The sequence below is a fragment of the Globicephala melas genome, chromosome 3 (genome assembly GCF_963455315.2).
Source record: "Globicephala melas chromosome 3, mGloMel1.2, whole genome shotgun sequence".
Lineage (NCBI taxonomy): Eukaryota > Metazoa > Chordata > Mammalia > Artiodactyla > Delphinidae > Globicephala > Globicephala melas.
The window spans coordinates 101,024,897-101,051,126 of NC_083316.1; the positions used below are offsets into that span (position 1 = coordinate 101,024,897).

General features: G+C 41.4%; 1 protein-coding gene across 2 annotated transcripts; it reads right to left on the reverse strand.

Moving 5' to 3' along the window:
• Positions 1-522: 522 nt before the first annotated feature.
• Positions 523-18,735, reverse strand: PPIC (peptidylprolyl isomerase C). Of its 2 annotated transcripts, XM_060296148.1 has the most exons (6): positions 18,551-18,735; positions 12,102-12,215; positions 11,547-11,640; positions 8,481-8,665; positions 6,657-6,826; positions 523-2,044 (listed from the first exon to the last, which is right to left on the reverse strand). In XM_060296148.1, exons 1-5 carry the CDS (start codon positions 18,665-18,667, stop codon positions 6,698-6,700), a joined length of 639 nt encoding a protein of 212 aa, XP_060152131.1. In that variant the 5' UTR covers positions 18,668-18,735; the 3' UTR covers positions 523-2,044; positions 6,657-6,697. The 2 variants fall into 2 exon arrangements, with proteins under 2 accessions (XP_060152131.1, XP_030725649.1); XM_030869789.2 differs by lacking the exon at positions 523-2,044 and having other exon boundaries at positions 5,949-6,826.
• Positions 18,736-26,230: the final 7,495 nt, after the last annotated feature.

Below are 26,230 nucleotides of genomic sequence, written 5' to 3' on the forward strand. Positions count from 1 at the left end.
TCATGGTGTCATTCTAAATCATTGCTATCTTTAAATGTGAATCTGAGTAAACTAGAATCCTTGACTTCATGGAAGTTACAGAATAATGTGATATTAGATGGTAAATATGCCCCCAAGTGTCATTATAAAATGTGTTACATGCTATAAAGGAAAAATAAGGAGGTTTACTTATGTGCAGGGAAGATACGTAACTTAGGTTTGGGCAGGTCAAGAACCTTCTCTGAGGTAGTGACACTGAAGTAGAGACAAAGGATGTTGGAGGAATTAACTGGCAAGAATGGGGGAAGGGAGAGGGTGTCACAGAGACATCAGAAGGTTCCAAAGCCCAACCAAGGAGAGAGCTTCAGTCAGGGTCCCCAAGGAAACGGGTGAGTGTAGAGGATAGTGGAGGGCTGGGGCTGGATCCCACAGGGCCCTCCTTGGGACATGGCATTCAAGGCTTATAGCCTATGTGCAATGGGAAACAATTCACTGGTTTTACACAGGAGGGATTTGATCTATTATTATTTTATTTTATTTAGCTTTATTGAGATATAATTGACAAATAATGATTTATTTTATTTGTTTATACCCATTTATGTTTCTTTACCAGGCATGAAATTTATATTTCGTTACCAGGCATGAAATTTTTAAAAACATGAATTAAAAAAAAATCCTCCAAAGAGCTCCCAGTGCCTGCAGCTGCATAGAAGCAGACTAGGTGCAACACTGACTGACCAGCAGAAGGAAGCTAAGCTAGATTTTTCTCATTGTGGTGATAGATTTATGCTGCTGAACTATTTCTAACTTCGTGCCTTGCTCACGAGAGTCAGGAATACGCTCCGTAGCCAGGAACAAAGCCAAGCACAGAGAGCAAACCTGTGACTTTGACCACAAAGGGCATCATGTTATTACCTAACTGGGTTTACACGTGGTGGAGCCATGTGACTGTGCAGTTTTCTCACTGAACCACATAAATTGCCCAACAAATGAGGATTCAAGTGTAAAGGTTTCCAAGGTGGATACCATGACTTCCGCAGTACTTAAGACTCGAGAGAGAGTGGTTTCTCATCACTTCTCAGGTCAAATCCACACTGCTCAGCTCAGGGCTGGGCCTCACCGACTGCCAGCAGCTTGGCACGCTCATGACCAAGGTGTGTCACCCAAGCCAGCTGCCACTCACCACGGACACTGCCACTGAAGGCTCACCACCACTTGGGGCTTTTCTTCTACTGTTTGACACCCACATCATTTTTGCCAGTCTACTTCTATCATGCCCTTCTAACCTCAACTCAGAAAATAAAGAGGAAAAGTTTATTTTTTTTGAAAAAGGTAACAGTCTTTGAAAAAGGGTAGAAAGAGTCAAAAGACAAATGCCAATGTTTAACAATATTTCTAGTCCTGAGAGAGTTTAAATACCTCATAGTATAATTGTAGGTGGGTTATTTTTGGTTACCGATTCTGAACATACTTATTGAGCATCAGTTATGTGTGAAACACTGTCTCAGGGGGAGATGAGTATGATCTAATCCTTGGCCGAGAGCAAATTCCAGTCCAAGGAGGAGACAGGAGACACCCAGGAAGCAAGCAGTTAGAACACGGTATGAGGAAGTTTCCAGTGAAGGCTCGTCGAGGGAGGGATCCCAGGTACTGAGTCCTGAAGAATGGCAGGGAACAGATAGGGTGGCGGGGGCTCAGTAGGCAGAGAGAGCAGCTTGTACAGGCTTGGAGGCAATTCAGAAGTCCTTAGGTCTTTATAAGAGAGGTGTACTTCCAGGACAGCAGGGATAAATCAAGTCTTGACTTTCTCTGCTCCAGGCTGACCAGTTCTTACTCCTCTCCTCAAGACAGTCTGTCCCAGTGTAGGTCTTGGTGTCCAGAAGAGGCACAGGCAGGAGACCTGTGTTTTGTGTCCAGGTTGGAAGAAAAAGGTTCAGGTTTTCAAACTGAGATATCTATCCAAATGACAGGACATAATATTTACCACCTAGGACAGATGGTGACCGTAGTTTTAATAGCACTTTAAAGGCCCGGTGTGCTTCAGGAAGAAAGTCCTTCACAGCCTCTGAAAAAGTAATGGATGTGGAAACTTACATGACTCCTAATAAAACTTTAGAAGTAGGCAATAGAAGATATATTGGCATGTTGAGTCCCTTCCAAATCCTCCAAATTTGTGACTCCCAAGCATTGTAATGAAACTAGTGATGGGCTTACAATTCCATTTATGGATTTTGTAATGCATTTTGTTTTGACTCTTACTATGTGTCAGATGGACTTCTTTTTCCCCCCAGATGGGACTTCTGTGACTAGTCACTCTAATTCTGCATCAGTGCCAGTTGTTTTTCCATCACTCTAGAATATCAGTAACACTAGCAAATCTCCAAGCAGGTGATGTTGTATCACACCTAACACTTAAACTTGGCCAAAATCAAGTCCATGAGATGAACTGCAGACAAGTAAAAGCCGTTATGTACTTAACAGCACCAAAATTTTCCATTACAAATACTGTTTTTACTTTTTCTTAAAAAAAAAAAAGTGCTTTGAGGGGCTTTGAATTTCTAAGCCTTCAAGATCAAAGATTTCTTCAGCTGCCTGAATTATAGGAATTTTGAAAAACAAAAACAAATCCTTTTCCTGCTATAAAATCCTTGCCATATTTTTGTCTTTATGTAATTCAAAACAGCTGAACTAAAAAATGAGGTTGATGAGTTCTAAAAACTCATCGGAAATGGAGCAGTCAATCATTTTGCAAGTGTCATTCTAATTAATCTGACCCAAGAATAAATTTTACTAAATTCTTATCTGATATTCCAGAAAATTGCTAAATAGCACTTGGAATTAAACAACTTGTGGCTAAGGATACCAAAATGTTTAAATTGTTTATTAAAGTGATTCAAGACTGAATTATAATAATGTGGGCATGGCGGTGGTAGCAGCCAGTGTAATTTTCCTGTGATTCCACACACACCCTTGGCTACGTTTGTGTCCTTTTAGCAGCATGATTGGCTAAATAGCGAGCTGTTTATTTCAAAAGCCTTTGCAGAAAACATAGACCTTGTTATAAAGCAATAGTTTATATGTAGTTATCAGTTTGCTGATGTTTTTAGTATACAGCCTGACCCTCAGGATAAACTGCTTTTAGCAGGGGGGGTGACGTTAGCTCATAGATCATCTGGGATAACAGACACCCTGACAGTTTGCTACCTGTGCACTAGTGGTCTCAGAATTTCAGCACTTCCAAAATGAACCAATTTTTGCTTTATCACAAGAGAGATCTCATTATGTTCATGCTCATGAAAAAGCTAGATGGCAAATATGGTAGAAAGTACATGTCCTTATGCATGGGGGCGTAGCAGTGGCTTATGTGCTTTCTGACATTTGAGACTTAAGGCACTTTATATGTACGAGGACATTTGTTTCCAATTTCCTTCTGTGTTACCTTTAAAAAAAATTTTAATAAGTTTTTCCCCAAGTATTGTATTATAAAGAAATACACTCTAGAGAAAAATTCGAAGACAAAAAGTAAAGAAAATATAAACATGAGTTTTAAAAATCCCACCATTTGCATTTGTTTTTATGTCAATCTACATTTTGTTGATTTTGCTTTATGAGAATGTATTTACATAATTGAGATCGTGCTGCATACAGAATTTCTACTTTTTTCTTTATAACACGGTACTCTAACTTTTGTAGCATCAGTCTTAATGAATGCATACTACTCCTTTATAACCATTTTGGGACATTCAAGTTGCTTCCAGTATTTTGCAATCATAAACAATTCTGCAGTTCACATCTTTATATGTAAAACTTTTCCAATATTGCTGTATTAGACAAAGACTTTAGGCTGTAAGTCACAAGAAATCAATTCACCCTGGCTTAAGCAAAAGAGAAACTGTATTAGCTTGGGTAATTAAAAAGCTAGGGGTAGAGATTGGCTTCAGGCATGGCTAGACTTAGGGGCTCAGCAGTGTCTTCAGGAATCCATCTTCCATCTCCTGGACCAGCTTCCCTTTGTGCTGATTTCATTCTCACGCCTGCTCCTTTACCTCTTCCCATAAGAAACAGCAGCTCTGTCCTAGCATTTCTTCCAGCAGAACTCCCACAGTTGAAGCTCACTAATATGACTGGGGTCAAACATGTAACTCTGAGCCTGTCACTGGGGCCAGGACAAGGGAATGTTCCGACTGGCCTATAGGACCCCCTGCTCCCTTTCCCACCTCTCCCATCTGACTCCTCCACTGCCCTCACTCTGCACACCTGGACCCTTTGCTGTTTCTTGAGCCCACCAGTCTGCCCTTCATCCGGGGCCACTACTCTTGTCCCCTCTGCCTTGCTCACTCTTACCCCAGTGTCCCCATGGTTTGCTGCCCTCTCACTTCCTTCAGGCCCTACTCAGGGACTGCCCTGATCCCCTCTTCACTCTCTAGTCTCTCTCCCTGTTTCTCTTTGTGGACTTATGACTACCTGATGTTCTGTTATATATTCACGTGGTATATGTGCGAATTATTTGTCTTCTTCCATGGGAACCACGAGGGCTGGCAGTTTCGTTTGCAGCTCTCTCCAGCATCTAGTATTTATCAGGTGAGTTAATGAATGAGTTTGCCAGGCCAGGCATGTACCCATCTGTAGGGTCAGCCCACCCTAAGGATAAGAGGTGTCTGAAAGGATGGTGATTCCTCAAAGAAAACAGGTGGCCATCTCCGGACCAAGGGGGACGGGTTGCCAGACCGTCCACAGCATTGTCACGCTTTCAAGTTCAGATCACCGTCTACAGCAAAGTCCCAGGAGTGGGATTCCAAAGGATACGAATGTTTTGAGTTTCCTGGTATGTACTTCAACCCCCTATAAAACTCCTCCTCGTAGTAGACAAAATAGTCTTAAATGCAGATCATATCATGCCCCCCACCCACAACTTAAACCTGATAGCTCCCCACTGTACTGGGAATAAAAGAAGAGCTCTGCCCTGGCACCCCAGGCCCCAAATGCTCCATTATCAGCCTTACTCTCTGACCTCTCAGGCTGCAGCACACTGGCTTTCTCTTCTGCCCTGGAATCCACACATTCCACCTCAGGACCCTCGTGTTATCTCTCCCCTCTCTGCCTGGAAGGCCTGGATCACAGATCTGGCCTGACAGCCACCTCTTCTCTCTCCTCAGAGCTCAGCTCAAATGTCCCCCCATGAGACCACCCAAACAGCGCCCCTCTCCCTCACCCGCACCTGAGCCTTTCCAGCAAACCTGGTGTGTTTTCTTTACAGTGTCAACACCCTTTTATTTGTTACCTCATTTATTCTGTCTTCATCACTAGAATGTAAGTTCCATGATGCCTTTTTCTCGCTGTCCACTGCTGTATTCCCCAAACTCAAAAACTGGTACCTGGCATATCAAAGGCCTTTAATGAAGTTTTTTGGGAAAAAATAACAAAATGCTCTTCAAGAGGACCGTAGCAATTAACACCCCTATCAGCAGTAAGAATGCTCATTTCACCTCATCTCTCATTGAAGCGGTTTTCTTAGAATACAGCTCAAGAGATGTAATTTTGGGGAGAAGCAATGGGGCCGTTTAACAACTACCACTCCCATTTGAACAGAGATCAGGCACATTCTGGTACAGCCAGGTATGTTACAACAAGGCCCCACCAATAAGATTTTACTTTCCATCTAGTTTAAGTACAGCCCGAATCTTCATCCCCACTATGTAAGTGAAGAAAGACTCCTTTTTGTTGCAACTGGACTCAAGGGAAATTGCTAAACATGTTACACCGAGTAAGAATTAGTGAATAATCAGCTCAAGTATTTGGGATATGGGTGGGCATCCTTTCTGTGCATTCCCGTCCCAAATGATCCAGCTGTGCTAATATTTTGACTTATAGAACCTTCGCTAATCTTTCATTATTAACATTAAAATGCATATATTTTGTATATTTTGTTTTAAAGCACTTCAGGTTAAAAGAAAGTCTTGCAAAAATAATTGATCTACATAAAAAGTATTTAATATAGAGAATACCAAAGCACCTTTCATTAGGTAAAAGTCCCTGTGACATGTATCAGATAATACTAATCAAATCTCCCTTTACCTGAAAAGAATTTCTGTTTGAATACAAAGTAATAAACTTCTTGTTCCCATCTTTTTTCAGATAAATCTTCAGCATCACTGAATCTGGGGGTCACAATTAATCCAGCAAAGAAATGATTGTGTTCTTCAAAAGAAAATAGCCAATACAAAGTTTTCTAATTTAAAAACAGCACCATTGGAGGAAAGGGATATGTCTTTTTTTTTTTTTTTTTTTTGGTGGTACCCGGGCCTCTCACTGTTGTGGCCTCTCTTGTTGCGGAGCACAGGCTCCGGACGTGCAGGCTCAGCGGCCATGGCTCACGGGCCCAGCCGCTCCGCGGCATGTGGGATCCTCCCGGACCAAGGCACGAACCCGTGTCCCCTGCATTGGCAGGCGGACTCTCAACCACTGCGCCACCAGGGAAGCCAGGGATATGTCTTTTAAGTGCAAAGTCCCTCAGCAAGTGATTTACCAAAATTCATGCTAACTAAACTTTGAGTGGTTGCTTTCTATAACCTTCCTGTGATCTGGGGTAGAAAACAGAATAAAGTTAAAAAACAAAGCAAAACAATAACTTTTAAGAATCAACACACAGACACACACACACACACACACACACACACCCCTGGCAGAGTGTGTTCTTCTTTGTTTTCTGCCAATTGTATCACCAGTCAGCGACCTCTACCACGAAGGGCGTTTTCACATCTATCTTGCCACTGTTGATGATGGAGCAGTTGGTGAGTGGACGGTCATGCCCATCAGTTGCCTGCAGTTCTATGGAGTGGACCACTGTCTGGTGAGAGAAAAGTAGACCCATGGATCACTTCTGACCAGCAACTGTGGTGATCAAGAGGTAAAATCAATGTGAAGTCTGAAAGCCGTAGTGGGAAATAAGTTGTTTTTGCTTTTTCTATAATTACAAAAACCATGCAAGATAACTATGGAAAAGTTAGTCAGGAAATTTATATATAACAGAATAAAATTTACCCACTAGCTTGCTAATCAGAGAGCATATTTGTGTATTTCCTCTCTTCTTTTTATTAGCATTTTATATTCTAAAAAAATTAGATATTTTTGCAAACATCTAGTGCTAATAAAAAGTATTTCTATTCACTTGTTACAACCCAACTTAAGAGTTAACGTGGAGTTTGAGACAATTTCAGCTCCACTCTACAAGAGGTCTAGGCATAAGAAAGTGAGCCAGGAAGCAGATTTAGTAGTGGAGCTAGTTTTGGGTTTGTCCATTTTAAAGCCGACCCCAGCCAGTAATCTACAGGTTGAGTCTGATACTAATGTAACCCCAACCCCACAGTCGTGTAAAAGGCCCCTTTCTCTACTCCGGAAGGCTTCACAAGCTCATGGACTAATTTATGTCACATACTGGGCCAGGACTAGGCAAGTGGACTTCTGATGAGTTTCCCAAACAGCGTTGAGACAAAAATAGCAACAAAGTCTCTGAGCGCTTTGGACATGGTGTCAGCTAATCCAGTCTCTGGCTGACTTAGGTTAATTTAAGATAAACGACCAGCATTCTTCTAATAATATCAATAATACATATTTCTAAATAGATTGTGTGTGTGGGTTCATATGTGCACACGTGTACCTAAAGCAGCAGCTACACATCCGAATTACCTGTGGCACTTTAAAAACTGCTTATTTAATGGTTAAAATGGAAATTTCTATGTTGTGTACATGTTACCACAATTTTTTAACACGCTTATTCGCGGGCCCACCTCTGGAGGCTCAGGGGTTTTAACAATAAACCACATGGGGCTCAGGGCTTTTAAAAATATTTTATTTTGAATTGTGGTAAGAAACACATAACATAAAATTTGCCGTCTTATCCACTTCTAAGTGTACAGTTCATTAGTTTAAGCATATTCACACTATTGTGCAACTAAACTTCAGAACTTTTTCATCTTATAAAACTGAAGATCTATAGAGATACCCACTGAAACTAGCTCCCGATTTCCTCATCCCCCCAGCCCCTGGCAACCACCATCCTGCTTTATGTTCCCATGTATTTGACTACTCTAGATACCTCATTTGAATGGAATCATACAGCCTTTTTGTGACTGGCTTGTTTTCTTTAACATTCCAAAGGTTTATTCATGTTGTAGCATGTGACAGGATCTCCTTCCTTTTTAAGGCTGAATAATATTTCATTGTATGTACATATGGGATTTTATCTGGTTACTTTAAAAAGAGTTTCCACTTATTTCAAGTGTGAGATGAATTAAGTACTCAACTTCTCCCTGTCAAGTCCCCAGCTTCTGCCCCAATGCTCCTAACAATTAAAAATACCACACCATATATAATTTATTCACCTTTGAAGAGGCCAGTCAGCATATAATTATGGCTCTCTAACAAGCACGTTTGGAGATTAAATCACTAAGAGTACTCTCATTATAAATCTTTGAATGAGAAAAAATAATACATCAAGTTACCATTCCATCAATGACTTTTCCAAATACCACATGTTTGCCATCCAACCAGGTGGGCTTGGTCAAGGTGATAAAGAACTGAGAGCCATTGGTGTCAGGCCCAGCATTGGCCATACTGACCCACCCAATGCCATAATGCTTCAGTTTGAAGTTCTCATCTGGAAATGTCTCACCATAAATGCTTATACCTGAGTGAGACAAAACAAAAAGGGGAGAGACAACAGATGTTCTATGAAAGTAAATTCTTCAAAGGGGAATATAAGGTTTGAGTAGATTGGTTAATAGAACCCTGTAGGAGGTGGGGATGGGGAAAAGATGGTCAAATATAAGGAGAAATAAAGCAGAGGATAAAATTAACGGGGACTTCCCTGGAGGTCCAGTAGTTAAGATCCCATGCTTCCACTGCAGCGGGCATGGGTTAGATCCCTGGCTGGGGAACTAGGATCCTGCATGCCGCGCAGCACGGCCAAAAAAATTAAAAAAAAAAAAAATTAGCTCCTTAAGGAAACAGGGCATCAGGGACCAAAACAAATAAACAAAAGCCTTAAGTATGACACAAGATGGAAGGATGCCCTCTGGCCTCAAACCAAGACCCAAACCCTGAACAAGCAAGTCAGTGATTTCACTCTGAAACGAGAAGGAACTGAAGGGCAGGATGACACTGTGAAGCCCAGTGGAAAGGTGGATAAGCCAACCTAGTGGCTCCACCTCTGTCCTGAGGTTCAGGTCACTTGCCCTGGATCACTCCTACCTCTGCAGCCAACCAGAGTACAATACGCACTTAATATACACCCTTAGTAAATTCTCACAGCAATCCTGTAGAATAGGTTTTCTCATTCCCATTTTGAATGGGAAACAGAGGTTATCAAACTTGAAAACAGCAGAGTAGAACTTGAACTTCTGGCTCTAACTCTGGTTCCCTAAGCATGAAGAGCCTCAGCACTGAGAACAACAGCGCAAGCCTGGAAGTCATTAGGCTTGAAGACTTCAGGGCTCATCAGGATACAGAGGATCACAGCAACTGAGAGCACCCAGGGAGCCAACCTTGGACGGAAGAACCAAAGGCAGGCATGGGGGCTGGAGATCAAGCACAGCAGCAGGGAGAGCAGAACACATTTTTCCTATAAAACAACAGTACAGACCATGAAAAGTATCTGCTCCATCCTCTAACACCCTGAGTGACTGTCACACCCACCTCCTCCACTGCAGGGCTCCTTATCCATTGGTGGCCAGCCTTAAAGTCCTGGCTCAGTTAGCTCTTGTGTCATCTCCTTTCTTACTATGCAGTACTTGTGAAGGACCAGGCAAAAATTCTACTTCCTTAAGACCTGGGTCTCACATAAGGCGTTTTTCTTCATTTATATACAACCAAAACTTCTTCATAGCTAATGTAGTTAACTTTTAAAACACAATATCTACAAAGTGTTGCAGTAGAGGAATTACTAAGGACATTCTGTGAATCCTAATTATTTTCCTTTTTAAGGTTTACATCTTGCAATATATGGCTTTTGAATGAATAACTAGATATTTTAACAACTTCACTCCTTTGTAATTGTCTTATTTTATACTTATCTGAGTAATTAATACAATATTTAATAATTTAATGAAACCTGACTTTTTTTTTTTTTTGTAGACTAGATCAAATATAATTCATCTTACCCAGAAAAAAAAAAATCCTGGCTCAGTTAGAAGGACCAGAAGTGGATACCAAAGGCAAGCCATTTATAGCTGGTTGGTAAGTGACATATGAGGTGGGCTGGTAGCAAAGTTTTGCCTACAGAGAGGTCTAGGCTAAATTTAAATGATCCAAAAGGTCCTATCTACAAATCTCATGTGAACCCATACACACACACAGAGCAGGGAAAGCAGAGAGAGAGAGGGACACAGAAAAGAGGACACAGTAGAGCTCCATCACCATTCTTGCTGGGCCCCAGGCAGGGCGGTGGGGTGCCAGTCCTGAGGGGACCCGTACTGGAGCTGCAGGCTTTTCCACTGAGACCCAACTCTGCAGCAGCTGGGGTTGCTACCCTGAGCATCCTCACCAACCCCATGAAACCAAGTAACCTGAACATGTTCCTGTGCTCCATTCTACATTCCCATACCCGGCAGCATTTCTGCAGGGACTAAAAGTAATCCTCCTGAAGTGTCTGGCAAATCCAAACATTTAATGGCAGCCATTTTGTTATTTAAAAAATTGCAATAAACATAAAATTAACAATAGTGCTTGAAAATGGCTTGTTTCTTGAAAAAGTTAGCAATTTAATATCCATCAAAACCAGTATTTGCTGAATTAGAAATCTTAAACCTGAAGTAAATTTAAATTCTGTGTGGTTATATACTGTGTGTGTGTTCAGGAATTCACTACATTTCTGGGGAAAAATAGTCCAGGGAGCTGGGTAGCTGGAATCCTCAATGAGAAACAATAAGCTCAGAGATACTTAAACTCTATAAATTGAATTATTTGTACTTTATAGAATTCTAACTTTGTTGATAAAAATTAATGTATACTGTAATTTTGACAAGTTGTCTATTACTTAATTTTTTTATTGTTGAAAAAGCTGACAATTAAAATGAAAGAATTTTGAAAGAAGGAGGTACATTCACCTATAATCCTGCCACCTAAATACCAGCCTCGTCATTCTGGCGTGATGTCCCCAGACCCCCTCCACCAACGTGCACGTCTGCAGCTGGCTGCCACCCCAGGGTACAGTTTTTCAGTCTACGTTTCCTTGCTATGACAGACATCTTTCTGTATTGCTACATACCAGAAGTCTAGGATTTTAAGCACTGCAAAACAGCCTACTAAATGAATATACCTCCACTATGGAAAGATAATGAACACCAAAGCAATACTGTTACAAATTAGGAGGCCTCACTCATTCACACCTACCAAGATTTTGTTAGATACGGCACCCCCACCCCAACTCAATCCTTCTTGAAAAATTAGTCTGGCTGTCTTTATGACTTTGTTCCTTAAATCTGGGAATTCAGTATGCTGGGTAAATACATCATCTTAATCTTAGGTTTCACCTGGGTAAGCAGGAAAGGAAAAATGTTAGACAACATTACCGCCAGTGCCATCTCCACTGGTGAAGTCTCCTCCTTGAATCATGAAATCTTTGATGACGCGATGAAATTTGCTTCCTCTATATCCATATCCTTTCTAAAGAGATTATGTCAATTGAATACACAAGTAGATATAACCCATACTGTAAGATAAACCCCAGTGTTTATCTGGAAATGACAAAATGAGAAAATTACACAAAATATCTACAGAACTAGATTAGGTGTCTGCAATAATTTACTGATAGAAATTTATCATTAGCTGACTGAAAAGTAAACACATAAACTATAGAGGTAAAGTATTAACCTGCACAAGTAAAAAGAGAGAAGTCTGCATTTTCACTTGATGACTGTTTCCTGTCAGTTTCTAGAACCCTGAGGAAACTGAGGGCTTGAAGAATAGCGATTTTCTAGGAAAATAAAGTAAAATATTGTTAGATGTCTCAAGTTCATCTCATCTACTAATTTAATACTTATTTTCCCAGAATACATCTTTACGTTTGGCTTAAAAGAAGGAAGATCTACTTCTGCCCAGTTAAAGGGAATAAAACTGAGACATACCTCTCCTGTTGCCAGAGCGATAAAATTTTCCACAGTCTTGGGCACAACTTTTCCAAAGAGGCCAATCACAATTCTGCCAACATCTTTATCTCCAATCCTCACATCAAAGAAGACCTGCGTGTGGTTGAAAGGCAGAGCAGAAGGTTATAATGTGAAAAAGCCACAATACAAGGTAAGGGAACATGATAATCTGAGAACGGATCCCCATGCAAGGGCCCTGCCCACCAGTATTTTATAAAGGAGCACGAAGGAGCTATTTTATGAAGGAGCATGATATAAATTAAAGGAGCTCTGAAACCATCTTGTGGGTGCATTTCACTCACAAATATTCATTCACCAAACAGTTACGGAGCACCACCTCTAGGCCAGGCACTGTACTAGAAACTGGGTTTAAAGTTGGACTCAATACTGTCAGAGTCAGCCAGTAATGTCTTCAAGAATTCCTCTCCCCTCCACAACCCAGACCAGCACTGCTCTGGCCTCCCGTTTCCTAGCTCTGCGGACACGGGTTAGAGTGGAGACTGTTGGTCTCCTGAGAGGTAATGCTCTCCAGTCTTGGCAGGAGGGAAAAAAATGGTGAGGAGAGAAACAGTCTAACCATCCAGATTTATTTTTTCGTAACTTCGAGCAGTGCTAAATTCCCAATGAGTTCTCAGTAGACATCTGCTGTCAAGGGGACCGTGAAAGATTATCACAACACACAACACTCCTCCAGAAGGCCTGCCACTCAAGTCCAGACACACTAAGGCACCAGGGCCACAGCTGCACCCAAAATACAACAAACATTACACTCAGGTCCTGACAGAACCATTTACCCTGTAAACTCAGACACCAGATTCAGTCATCATGTCCCCAAAGCTGCACATGTACAATGTGTCCTTACTCTGTCACAACAGTTTAGAACAGAAAAGAGCAAGCACACATCCAGAAGTGAGTCACTTTTTTTTTTGCAGATAAACTTTAAAAGCTCTCTTGGACTTTTTTTTAACTGTTTCATCTGAAATGAAATTACATACATCTTGCTTCACAAATCACTGTGTTGAGATGATTCTGAGATAGAATGCTTGAAAAGGCCATGGAGTCAAAGGGCATTCTATTAGCGAGTTTAGATTATACGAACCAATGTACTGTTTGAATGGGTAAAAAAGACATTCAAGAGATGGCTTTAAAAAATATAAGAAGGGTTGTCAAAGACAAAAGATGTCGTACAGTTTAGAAAAATCACGAAGTAAAGACTGTCAAGCTTTAGTTCAAGACAAGAGCTTCTGTCAATACGTCAGGACGTCTGTCACAGGATGATGTGGTATTTTGCAATTTTACATGGCCAAAGCAGCAAAGACTGTATTATTATTTATATGGTAAAACTTCATAGAATGCACAGAAGACGGTGCCCTTGAGAATGGGCAGTGCAGTGGAGTAGGACAATTCAGGAAGCTGCATTAACACCCACAGGAGCCCAGCATGCAGAGCTGGGGTCAAAGAGAAGCAGGTTCTCCAAAGGGATTTCTGAACCAAGGAGTAAATTCAATAACAGGCAATAACGAAGCAGCACTGGGACAAGAATTGGGTATGTAATCGTAAAGAAGCACCCTATAAGACACTAGAAAAGCCTATCAGACTTTTAAAATAAAGAAGAGGAAATAAAGCCTGTGAACACTTCAACAGCAAAGAGAATCAAATATGGGAGGGCAGCATAAGAAGATGAAGCAAAAGTGTCTGTCACCCAGCATAACTCTTCAGTAAAAACCTTATTTTCTTACACGCAGCCTAGCACACATATTAATATGATTTTTTTCCAAACCACAGCATCCTTCAACTTCATGCGTGATGGCAAGAAAATATAGCAGAGTTTCCCTAACTCTAATGGAAATGATGAAATCAAATCTTATTGTCAACAAGTACTTGTCAAAGATCCATGCAGAAGGCAGCGTGAGGGTACAAGCTACTGGAGGGAGTCCCTGTCCTAAGGGAGCTTATGTAAACAGGCCAAGTAAACGAACAACCATAGCACAAGGCCCCAGGTTACAAATGCCCCAAGAACACTGTACACCCCCTGTTCTGGAGGAATGTTAAGGCTGAAGGAAGGCATCCTGGCAAAGGTGTGATGGGAGGCAGGCCTGGAAGGAGGGGAGCAGCCTCCAGGGACAAGGATGGGCAGTTCTTTCTGGGACCAAAGCACTGAGTCAGGAAAAGTGATCCATGTGCAGAGAAGCAACACAGCCCTTCTGACCGCAACCGGCTGGGAAGGGAGACTCTCACCAGTTCCAGAGGCAAAGGAAGGATGCCAGCTAAGAGATCCAGCTTTTGTTAGGCAACACTAGGAGCATGAAAGACAAAATTTCAATTTGAGGCTGCGTTCACTTGGACTGCGATTTATGATGAATATGGCTCTGTCTAGGCAGGGAACCCTTAAGGGGTAGAAATGGTGTTTTTAGATTCCCAGTGCTCTGCAGTGTCAGCTCACGCAGGTACTCAAAAAATCCTAAATAGTTCAATGCCAGTTGATACTAAATGAGGACCAGGGCGCACACACACCTAGACAGAGGGTGAAGGTGGGCCCAGGGTGGCTGCCAGGCAAACCCTCTCACCCTGATATTGTCTGTGACTTTGCTGCGTGTCCTTGGGAACAGGCCCCGTGCTAGACAAGGGGTGGGGCTGCAAAGTCCCTACCCTCCTGGAGCTTACTGTCCCACAGAAGAGAAAGCATATAGATACTCGCTATAATATAATGGGAAGTCAGGTTTCACGAGAAGATATGTACAGATAAAATGTCACGGTTAGAGTGATGATTATCTGTGGAAATCTGGGCAGGCTTCCTGGAAAAGGTGGCACTTGAATTCCATGTTGCACTTCAGGAGCTGGCCCCTCAGTCACTCCTTTTTTCCCTTGAGGCTGCCCTTGAAAGTCATTTGAAAATTACGGGGGGACTTCCCTGGTGGTGCAGTGGTTAAGAATCCTCCAACACAGGGGACACGGGTTCGAGCCCTGGTCCGGGAAGATCCCACATGCCACAGAGCAACTAAGTCCGTGCGTCACTGAGCCTGTGCTCTAGAGCCCGCAAGCCACGACTACTGAGCCCATGTGCCACAACTATGGAAGCCCACGTGCCCAGAGTCTGTGCTCCACAACAAGAGAAGCCACTGCAATGAGAAGCCCGCACACTGTAATGAAGAGTAGCCCCTGCTCGCTGCAACTAGAGAAAGCCCACGCGCAGCGACGAAGACCCAACGCAGCCAAAAATAAATAAGTAAATAAATTTATTTTTTAAAAAAATTACAGGTCACTGGAGGTGGGGAGAGACAGGGGAAGAGGCAAGAGGCACTCACATAGCCTGGCCCAAACCCTGTAGGGTTAATCCTGCTTCCATTTCCAAAGTAACTGGGGAAGACACCAAGGACACGAGCTGTGAGGTCCAGGAAACTGTTCTCAAACCAGCTCCAGCACTAACTGGCCATGGGACCTTGGGCAGCTCTGAGCTCCTGTTCGTCATCTGTACCCAGATGATGATTCCTCTCAGGGCTGCACTGCCACAGGAGGATTAATAACATAACACAAATAACACTAACAATTGACCTCTTTAATCAGGAACTTCAATCAGGGCTAAGCATTTTACGTGCTTTGTCACATCTAATATGCAAAACCCTGCAGGTAGGTATTATTTCTCTTTCCACTTACAGAGGAAATAGAAATGGAACAGAGGAGGAGCCTCAGACATTAGGTAACTTGTTGTTACCCCAGCTGAAGCCTCTTGGCAACTCCAAGAGCTGCGGGAAGTGCCAGCAAAGTGTGACGTGAGTGCAGCTGGAAAGATGGCAGCAGTATTTTCTGCAGTCTCGGTGTCTGACCCTTTACAGAGCCCATGGCATCTGCTGGAAAGTGCAGGGCTGCAAACACTAATTCAGTGGATTTTGAGACTAGTGAGCTGGAGCCCAAACCCGAGGCTCCACGGATGGGCAGGAGGCTGAGGTGTCCAGCTGGCAGCAGGATTCATGGACAAGGTGAGTGCCATTAAAGGGCCCTGGGGGGAATAGCACTTCACACCTCTCATTTACAGATTCCTGTTTTTAAACAAAATCAGAGGAAAAGGTAAAGACTGCTGGGGAAAACAATAAACTAGAGTGATGGCCAATTAATCTACTTTTCCACACTCAGAGAAATCATTTTTTAATGTTTCTACTTTCCAATAGATTAGTTGTTTTAAAATGTCCACTGAAAAAGTAATTCAACAGAGTTGAAACTGTGGAAGGACATGCCTACACAGTTTTTAGAACGTAATGACAAATGGGGTGGGAAAAAAGGAGATAGATTGAGTGACTGTTCCAAAAGTAGAGTCCTGAAAACTCCCTCAGTGACAGCACCCTGGACTTGGGGCTAAGATGCCCCAACTCTTCCCCTCTTGCAGCCACCAGCTTCCTCCCTTCTCCTCGAGGTTCCCAACCGCAGCTCCACACTCCCAGAGACTGTGATTACTGATTACTTGCTCTGGGGTAGTCTCTGCACTGGTAGGTCTAAAAGCTTCCCAGGTAAGCCTGTTCCCAAATACTATAGGTGACGTTCTCACAGTAACAAATTATTCGTTGCATATCTGAAATTCACATCTCACTGGGCATCCTGTATTTCATCTGACAGTCCTACTCCCTTTCTCCCACCCTTATCTAAACAGTCAGCAAGTCCTGTTAGTTACACTTCAAAAGTCGATTTCTAGTCCCTCCCTGGCTCCCCATTTCCACCGTTACCCCCCCTAATCCAAGCCACCACCATCCAGATTCTGACCTGGAGCCCTGAAGACCTCCCAGTTCACTCTCCACTGAACAACCACAGTAATTGTTTAAAAGCATATATGAGATCATGTCAATCCCATGCTTAAAACCATTCAGCAGCTATAACTGCACTTAGAATAAGACCTCAAATTATGAGAATAATTGCCTTAAAACCCATACTCCGAACTGTGGCCCGGAAGGCACTACCTGATCTTGCTGCTGCTCACCCAGAACCTCATCTCAAGCCACTCCCCCTCTCATCCCTGGGCTGAAGCCACACCATCCCTTCTCCATCCTCTGAACATACTTTTCTGTCTGGAGGCCTTGCATATGCAGTTCCCTTTGCCTCCTAAGTCTTTGCCAGGCTTTTTTTTTTTTCTTACCCTTCAGGTATTTTTAAATGTCACCCAATCTATTTCCGGGTTTATTTCCTTCATCATTTCAACTTCATGAATTTTATGTTTAAGGCTTATCCCATGAGACCCAAATAGTATCTGCAGATTGGAAGAACAGCCCCCCACTTCCCCCCCTTCAGCTATGTGGCTTTGTATAAGCCGTTTCCCAAAGCTAGATAAGCCCCAAAGATCAAGGGGCTGGGAGGAGAATCAGTGCTCAAAGCCAGCAAGCTCAGTTTATCACCGCACATACTCCGCAGCACGGCCTTTCTGTTCACTCTTAGGCTACGTCAGATGTTGGGCGGAACCTCCCCCGCCCCTTGTCCTCCCCCCTCCTCGGGTGGGGTGTGTGGTAGAGGATTTAAGCATCCAACAGTATCATTTCTACTGGCAGACACCGGACCGATTGTTAAGACCACCTGCAGCTGCCCCTCCTTCCAGATTCCAAGACACCCCTGCCACTGGGTTTTCTAGAAGTGGTCATCAAGGGCCCCAAATCATCCCCTCCCTCCCTCCCTCTCTCTCTCCCTGCACCCTCCCATTATCCTTTAACCTTGGCTAAATATGGTGGGGAAGGACCTGAAGCTGTAAAGACACAGTCTATGGCAGATGTCCCCCCACCCCACCCCCCCAATCGTGATCAAAAGGCTGGCCTCAGTTATACTGGAGCCGCCTGTGCCTTGCTAGCACCGTCCCCAAGCCGTGGGGTCCACCCACCAGCCGCCAGAGTCTGAAAAGCGCACCTCTCCCTCCCCGGGGAGGACGGTCGTTCCTAAATACTGGAAAAGGAGGATAGCCCTTGGTTTCAGCAAGGCCACGTAATGCCTGCCCCGACCCCACCGCGACAGGGGCTGGACCTGGGATCTGCCAGGTCAGGTGACACCCGCGGCGGGCGGCCCAGCTGCAACCCCTCCGCTCGCAACGCGTCTCCTCCGCCAGTCCCCGTCCCTCCCGCATTCTTCCTGCTTCTATTCCCTAGTCCCCGCCAAGGCGAAGGAAGTACTCGGCGGTCTCCTTCCTGAAGAAAGGGCCCGCCGGTTCCGGAAGCTTCTCCCAACTCCCAGGCAAAGTTCAGACAGCCGGCGGCGGGGGCCCACCGCCCCCACAGTCTCCCGGGAGAGCGCGGGCCCCCGCGCGCGGGCAGCCTCCTGCCACCTAGCCCCCCGGCCGCCTCCCGTCCTCTGCGCCCGGGAAGCCCCCTCCTCGCCGCCCCTGACCCTGAGGTTCCAGTCCCCAAAGCTCTCCCATCCCCTCGGCCAGCACGAGGGGAAACTGCTGCCCGCCGCCCAGTCACCTTGGCCGTCACCGAGGGGCCTCGCTTGCGGACGCCTGACGCTCCCGCAGGAGGTACGAGAGCGCTGAGCCCCACGCAAAGCACCAGAGGTAGCAGCAGCCGGGGACCCGGGCCCATCGTGAGGGGTGGCAGCGGGGGCAGCGCCTCGGGCGCAACCGCAGGCTCCGGTACCGCTGGTGGCACTCTCGGCCGGCTGCGCCTGCGCGCTCCCGGTTCGGGGCGGGGGGGGGCGGGCGGGGGTGATGGGGATGGGGCAGTCTGGGCAGGCCCGGAACCGAGGGCGCCTCCTCCCAAGTTCAGCCCAGCGACCCGAGCTAAGGACTCGGGAGTGGCGCGCCACGGAGGGCGCAGCCGAATCCAGCCACCCAGAGGCTGCTCTGGGCTCCGGGATCCGGAGCGAGCCAGCGCTGCTCGGGTGCTGCGGGCTCGGCCCGGACCCGGGAGCTGAGGGGTGTGCGCTGGGGTATCGCCAGGAACTTACAGCGTAGACGCGTATTAAACCTGATGGAAAGTCGAGGACTCTCCGGGCTCCGGGTCCTCCTGGCAACTTACGCGCCTTAGGGCTGGGGACTCTGCGGACGGGTCCCGGTCTGTGACCGCAGCTGCCCTTGGAGCAGCCTCCGCCGCGCCTGCCAGTTTCCAATGTTCCATCAGAGGCTTTAGCTAAGTTTTGGACGCCTCTCAGAACTCTGGGACCCCGGATGTTTCGACTCGATTACACATGATGAATGACCTCTCATTGAGATGTTTCAAGTTGGGGATATAATTTTTACAAACTTAAGAATTATGTTTAGGAAAGTTATTTAATGACATGGGGAAATGCTCATATTTTTAAATGGAAAGCTCAGTTTGCAAAATCACGTAGAAATTCGGATGTCAACTGTGAAAATAAATGTATAAAGGCATTTTAAAAATGGAAAGAAATGTACCAAAACATTTACAGTAGCTATGGTGATAGAAAAATGGATTTTTGTTTTCTTTGTAATTTTCTAATATCCCAGATGTTCTACATTGAGCATGTATTTTATAATCAGGACAATGTTGTTTTAAAACTCAATGCTTTTTGCATTAGAACTTCAAAGAACTTTTTTTATTTTAGTGTAATAGCGCCAAAATTAACTGCAAATTAATAATAGTATTCTCTTGGTTTTCTTAGGGGCTAGTGCCATGACTTTCGAGACAAGATTTTACTTAGGTAAGCAGATAGGATTCCTATATATAACTAAGTGTAGATCTCAAATTACCCTGGAACCTTCCAGTGTATACAAAGAGTAACCACCACTTTTGAGGGCTGGACAGAACACTTCTGAACTATTTTGATGTTTCAGCCCAGTGAAGGATCTAATGCCTTTCCTTATCACCTTCACCCCACATAAAGAGGGAGTCCCCCTTTCGTAGCAAGCTAAGGGTATCACAGGGCTTATGCCTATATTTATTCCTTTTGATTCAGATCTAGTACAATGTCTGGTGTATAGTGATTTCTCAATAAATATTTGTTCAGTGAGTGAATGTGTCTACTTTTTAAAAATTTTATTGGGAAGATTAATACAAATAAAGAAAAGTGCACAAAATGTAAATGTACAAATCAATGAATTATCACAAAGCAAATGCAGCTAGAACCCCACCCATCTAAAGAAATGAAATATTCACCAGCTCTCTAGAAACTCCTCTTGTACCCACTCGCAACTACTAACACTTTTTTCTCCCTAAATTAACCACAATCCTGACTTCTTCCAATATGATTTAGTTTTGTTTTAACTTTGTGTGAATGGAATCTTATGTATTCTTTTGCTCAAATTTGTTTGTGAAATTCATCCACGTTTTTGGGTGTAGCTATTTTGGTTCACAGCACAAGCTAGGGGTCGAATTTTTTTTTCCATATGAATTCCACTTGTCTCAGCATAATTTATTGAAAAGTGTTTTCTTTACTTACTGCTCTGTAATGCTACTTCTGTCATGGAACAAGTGTCCCTACATGCATGGGTCTGTTTGTGGGCCCTCTTTTCTGTCCCATTGGCATGTTTGTCTATCTTTGTGCCAATACCACATTGTCTTAATGAAAATAGCCTTATTGTAAGTCTTCAATTTTACTAGTACAAGTCTCAGCACTTTGTACAACAGATTTTTGGCTATTCTTGATGCTTTCTGTGTTCATATAAACTTGAGTTCGTATCAGCTTGTCAGTTTCCAAATCCCACTGGGATTTTGATTGGAATTGCATTGCATGTATACATCATTTTGGAAAGACTTGGCATATTTGTAACATTGAGTCTTCCAGTTCATGAATGTGTCATATTCCTGTGTTTATTTAGATCTTCTTTAATTTCTCTCAGTAAGATTTCATAATGTCTTACACATGTTAGATTGATTTCAAGGTGTTTGGTTTTTGGTTTTGTTTTGTTTTTTTGCTATTATAAATTATATCTTTTTAAACACTTATTTTTGTTTTTTGGTATTACATCATAGTAAAATAAATTTTGTTTATTAATCTTGAACAGACCAGTTTGTTAAACTTATTAATTCTAATATTTTATCTGTGAATTATTTAGGATTTTCTACAGAGACAACTATATTATTCATGAATAATGACAGTTTTACTTCTTCCTTTCTAATCTTTATACCTTTTATTTCTTTTTCTTGCCTTATTGCACGGCCAGGACCTTCAGTACAAAAAGAAGTGACAATAGGGTGAGTCCTTGTTTTTTGGATTAAATTTTGCCCCCAAAAGTGTACGTTGAAGTCCTAAACCCCAGTATATGTGAATGTGATCCTATTTCCAAATAGGGTTTTTTGCAGATGTAATCAAGTTAAGATGAGATTGTACTGGAGTAGGTTGGCCCTACTGCAATACGACTGGTGTCCTTGTAAAAAGAGGAGTGACAAAGACACACACAGAGGAAGACACCATGTGAAGACCCTAGGAAACTAATAATAAACTTGTCCGTCCTAATGCCAGAAGGAAAGCTTTCAATATTTTATCATTAAGTCTGATATTTGCTGAATGTTCTTTTGGGTGGGGATACTCTTTTTTGACTTAAGAAAATTCCTTTCTTAGTCCTAGTTTGTTAAGAGGTTTTATCATGAATTAAATCAACATCATGTATTGAAATCAACCAAAATAATCAGGTGATATTCCCTTAATCTGTAAATGTGGTGAATTGCATTGATTTTTAAATCTTAACCTATCCTTGCTTTCTGGAATACGCCCAACATGTATTGACCTTTTTTTCTATTGCTATATATATGTATATATATATATATATATATATATATATATATAAAACAAACTTAACAAGAACTGAAAAAAGGCATTACTTCTGAAATGAAGTTCAGGAAAACAAAAACAGTAAATAAATTGATTCTGGCTTTCCAGTTCAGACCAAGCAAATCACCAACATTCCAATTTTATGTTAATGGGTAAGTTTGTTATTCTTAAGTTCAGGATATTTGCATCTATATTCACAAATCAGACCAACTTTAAAATTTCTTTTTTGGAATTTCCTGTCAGTACTTTTTTTTTTAAATCAGGGTTATTCTAGCACCTTAACATGAATCGGCAAATGGTAGGTATTTTTCCTGTTCTCTGAAAAGACTTGTGAAAGATTGCCCTTATTTCTTCCTTGAATGTTTCTTACAAGCCATCTGTGCCCAGAGTTTTCTTTATTGTAAAGTTTTAAATTATAGGTTTAATTTTTTTAATGGTTGAAGGATTATTTAAATTTTCTATTCGTCTGTCAGTTTTTACATTTATATTTTGAGGAATTTGCTTCATTTATATTTTAAAATTTACTTACATAAAGTTATTTAATGTATCTTTTTATAATTTTGTAGGTCTGCAGAACTTATAGTCAGGTCTTCTTTTTTCATTCCTGACATTGGCTATTTATTTTTCTTTTTTCTTCAACAGCTCCATCAATGGAGCTGATGATTATGTTTGGTTTGATTTTATTTCATTAGTTTATGTTCTTAACTTTATTTCCTTCCTTCTCTTTCTTTGAGTTTAATTTCCTATTATTTTCTATGTCCTTGAAGTAGACTCTTTTTTTTGCAGTTAGCAGTATGCATTTATATTTCCTCCATGTCATTTAATGGCTTAATAACTCATTTGTTTTTATTGCTGAATAACACTCCATGGTATGGTGTACCACTGTTTATGCATTCACCTACTGCTTCCAAGTTATGGAATTATGAATAAAGATGCTATTAACTCTGTGCACAGGTTTTTGTGTAGGTATAAGTTTTCAACTCCTTTGGGTAAATACCTCTTAGAGTGATACCTGGATCATACGGTAAGAGTATGTTTCATTTTGTAAGAAACTGCCAAACTGTCTTCCATAGTGGCTGTACCATTATGCATTTCCACCAGCAATAAGTGAGTGTTCCTGTTCTTCCACATCCTTGTCAGCATTTGGTGTTGTCAGTGTTTTGGATTTTAGCCATTCTAATAGGTGTGTGTGTCAGGGGCAAGTATTTTAGCTCTCACTGTTGTGTAAGCCAAATTCTTCTTTTTATTAATCCATGAATAACAACATTCCTGAGAAGAAAGAATCCTGAAAACTAAGACACAAAGAACTTAGGTTATTTTTTTCAATTTATTTAAACTAAAAATAAAACCAAAAAAATAGATACCCATTTCTCCCATCCCTAACTGCCACCTCTGACAGTCACCATCTCTTCTCTGTATGAGCTTAGTTGTTTTTGTTTGTTTGTTTGCTTGCTTTTTTTTTTTTTAAGATACCACCTATAAGAGATCATATAGTACTTGTCTTTGTCTGACTTACTTTCCTCAATTCATCAATTTTTTTAGCCTTTCTTCTTTTATTGCTCTATGTGCAATTAAAATGATAAAATTCCCCATAAGAAGCACAACTTTAGATGCTTTCCACATCTAAAGTTTTGATATGTAGTATTTTCATTATCATTCAGTTAAAAGTATTTTCTAATTTACACTTTAGAAAAAAGCCATGTTACTTAGAAGTGTAGTACTTTATTTCCACAACATAACATTTTAAAAATCTTTTTGTTAGTGATTTCTAGCTTAGTTGTATTGTGGTGAGAAAATATACTTTTTATTATCTCATTCTTTTAAAACATATGGAGAGTTGGTTTATGACATTGGATCTAGTCGATTTTGTGGGGGAAACTGTTTCCCATGTATTAAGTGCATTCTGTCCTTGCTGGACTCAATATTCTATGTATTAGATCAAGTTTGTCAATCCTGCATTTCATCTCTATCCTTACTGACTTTTTATCTGCGTGTTATAAGGGTTATAAAAGTTACCATAGGAGTACATTAAAATCTCTCATTATGACTGCAGATAGTCTATTTCTCCTCATAGATCTGTAAATTTTTCTTTATGTGTTTTAGGCAACTTTATTGAGTGCAAAAAAATCCAATATTATTTTTCAATAAATTGAATTTTTTTGTAATTATGAAGTGTTGCTCTTTCTAGTAATGTTTTTTGCCTTAAAGTCTGATAGTGCTATAACTCACCATCTTTCTTTTGGCTACAGAATGCCTGCTTTATCTTTTCCTATGATTCTACTTTCAATCTATCTGTCCTTATAGCTTAATATATTTCTTGTAAATAGCATAAATTGTTTTTCTAATGAAGTTTGGTCATCTTTATCTTACGTAGAATACGTAGCCTGTTTACACTTAATGTATTTACTTAACATGTTTGTATTTAAATCTAATGTCTTCATATTTTATTTCTGTTGGTACCCTATTTTATGTTCCTCTTTCTCTCTCTTCTTGGCTTACTCTGAGCTGATGGAACAGATGTTAGTATTCTCTATTCCTCCTCTACTAATCTGACATTTACTCATCCTTTTAATACTGTTTCGGTAGTTTTACTAGAGATTACAACATGCAGTCTTGATTTTTCAAAGCCTAGTGTTACCTGTTAGTCTTACTCTCTTTCTGGATAATGTAAACCCTCAGGACACTTTACTTCCATTTGCCTTCTCTGCAATTGTATGCAGGTCTTGTCATGTATTGTATTTTTACCCCCACAACACATAAAAATCAGTATTGCCTAATAAAATCTTACACATTTAGATTTATCCGCACATTTACATTATCTTTGCTCTTCATTACTTCCTGTGTATCTAACTTTATACACTGACCATTTTTCTCCTGCTTGAACAACTCCATTTGGTATTTCCTGAAGTGCTAGTCTGCTGATGAGAAGTTATTTTATTTTTATCTGGAAATGTCATTCCTGAAGGATATTTTTGTTCGGTATAAAATTATTTCCTTTCAGCAGTTTGCATATGCCATTTCTTTTGACTTCTAGTTTCCATTATCTCTACTGAGAAATCTGCTATTACTCCTTTGGAAGTAATCTATCTTTTCAAAATCTGGATGATTTTAATATTTTTCTCTCTATATTCGATTTTTAAAGCAGTTATACTAGAATTTGCTTAAGCGTAGATTTCTTTTTATTTATCCTGCTTGGCATGCATAAGCCTTCTTAATTCTGTGACTTGATGTCTCTTACCAGCTTTAGAAAACTCTCAGTCATTAACTATGCAAAAGTCACGTACAATCAGTGTTACTACAAAATACAGTTACTTTCATTTGTGTGCATTCTTTATGGTCTCTTTCACATGTTTCAAGAGCACTTGTGTGATATAATCATAGTGTAAATTGTATAATTAAAATTACTGATAAAATGTAAGATTAATATAAAATGTATACATTATGTATTGCATGTATGGATTATAAAAGGGATTAGCCAGTCTGTTGGCAGTTATCTTTTGTAGTGGCAAAATAAACAGTGGAGGTATATATTTATAGCTTGCCACTTTTGTTGTAGTTTTGATTCATCACAAAGAAAGAGTGCTTTCGAGTGTGAAATTTCACAATCATCTAACTTAAAGAGTGCTTACTAATGATTTATGAGTACTAGAGACTACAGTTTTATCATATTTAGGTTTTTTTCTAGTATATCGTAAGGAAGTTTTACATTTCTGCTGCTTTTAACATAAATGTGGCTCTCAAAGCTACCTTTCAGTGTCATTCAACCCTTTATGTTTTGTCCACTGTGTTAACTTTTTTCCTCATTTGTAAATAATGCCTTAGTTGAGTCAAATATTACCTTCCCTCAAACTACAATGAAACTTTGCTAAATTAAATTCATGTTTAGCAAATAAATGCCTAAGGCTTTTGTTGACTATAGCATTTGAATGGTGAGTTTTTGCCTGGAAAATTTCTTTCAAGTGTTAAGATGAGGGTGCAGTCACCTTAGATCACAGAGAGGCACTGGGGTCTGGCTAGGACTCAGTATTGGAATGAAATTACGGGGGCTCTCTCCATCTTTAATGTGCATAGCACGTTTTTTTCTAGAGCTACATATTTACTCAAAGGTTCTCCCTTAGTGGACTGCCCATGCCAAACTTCAGTGAAAAAAGTCTTAAAGGAGTAAAAAAGTAATCTTGCCTTTATTTGCTAACCAGGATGCCCCATTCGCACCCTCCCAGACCTCCTTCGCCAACCAGAAGAGAAGCAGTAGCACTGACTTTTGTTGACACTTACACATGCTAGGAACTGGGGTACAAAAATGAAGATTCGAAGATGCATGTTTCCTGCTCTCAAGGATCTTCAAAGGTAGGATGAGTATATGAAATGGGTTTAAACTATGTAAAGTGACTTTTTCATGCCAATCAATGTCCCTG

What these genes read in the sequence shown, in the direction of transcription:
- PPIC (XM_060296148.1), bottom strand. Translation starts at nt 18,667, where the DNA reads ATGGGCCCGGGTCCCCGGCTGCTGCTACCTCTGGTGCTTTGCGTGGGG. An exon ending in GCCCCTCGGTGACGGCCAAG is followed by an intron (nt 12,216 to 18,550) that starts GTGACTGGGCGG and finishes AACCACACGCAG; the next exon opens with GTCTTCTTTGATGTGAGGAT. An exon ending in TCGCTCTGGCAACAGGAGAG is followed by an intron (nt 11,641 to 12,101) that starts GTATGTCTCAGT and finishes TAATCTCTTTAG; the next exon opens with AAAGGATATGGATATAGAGG.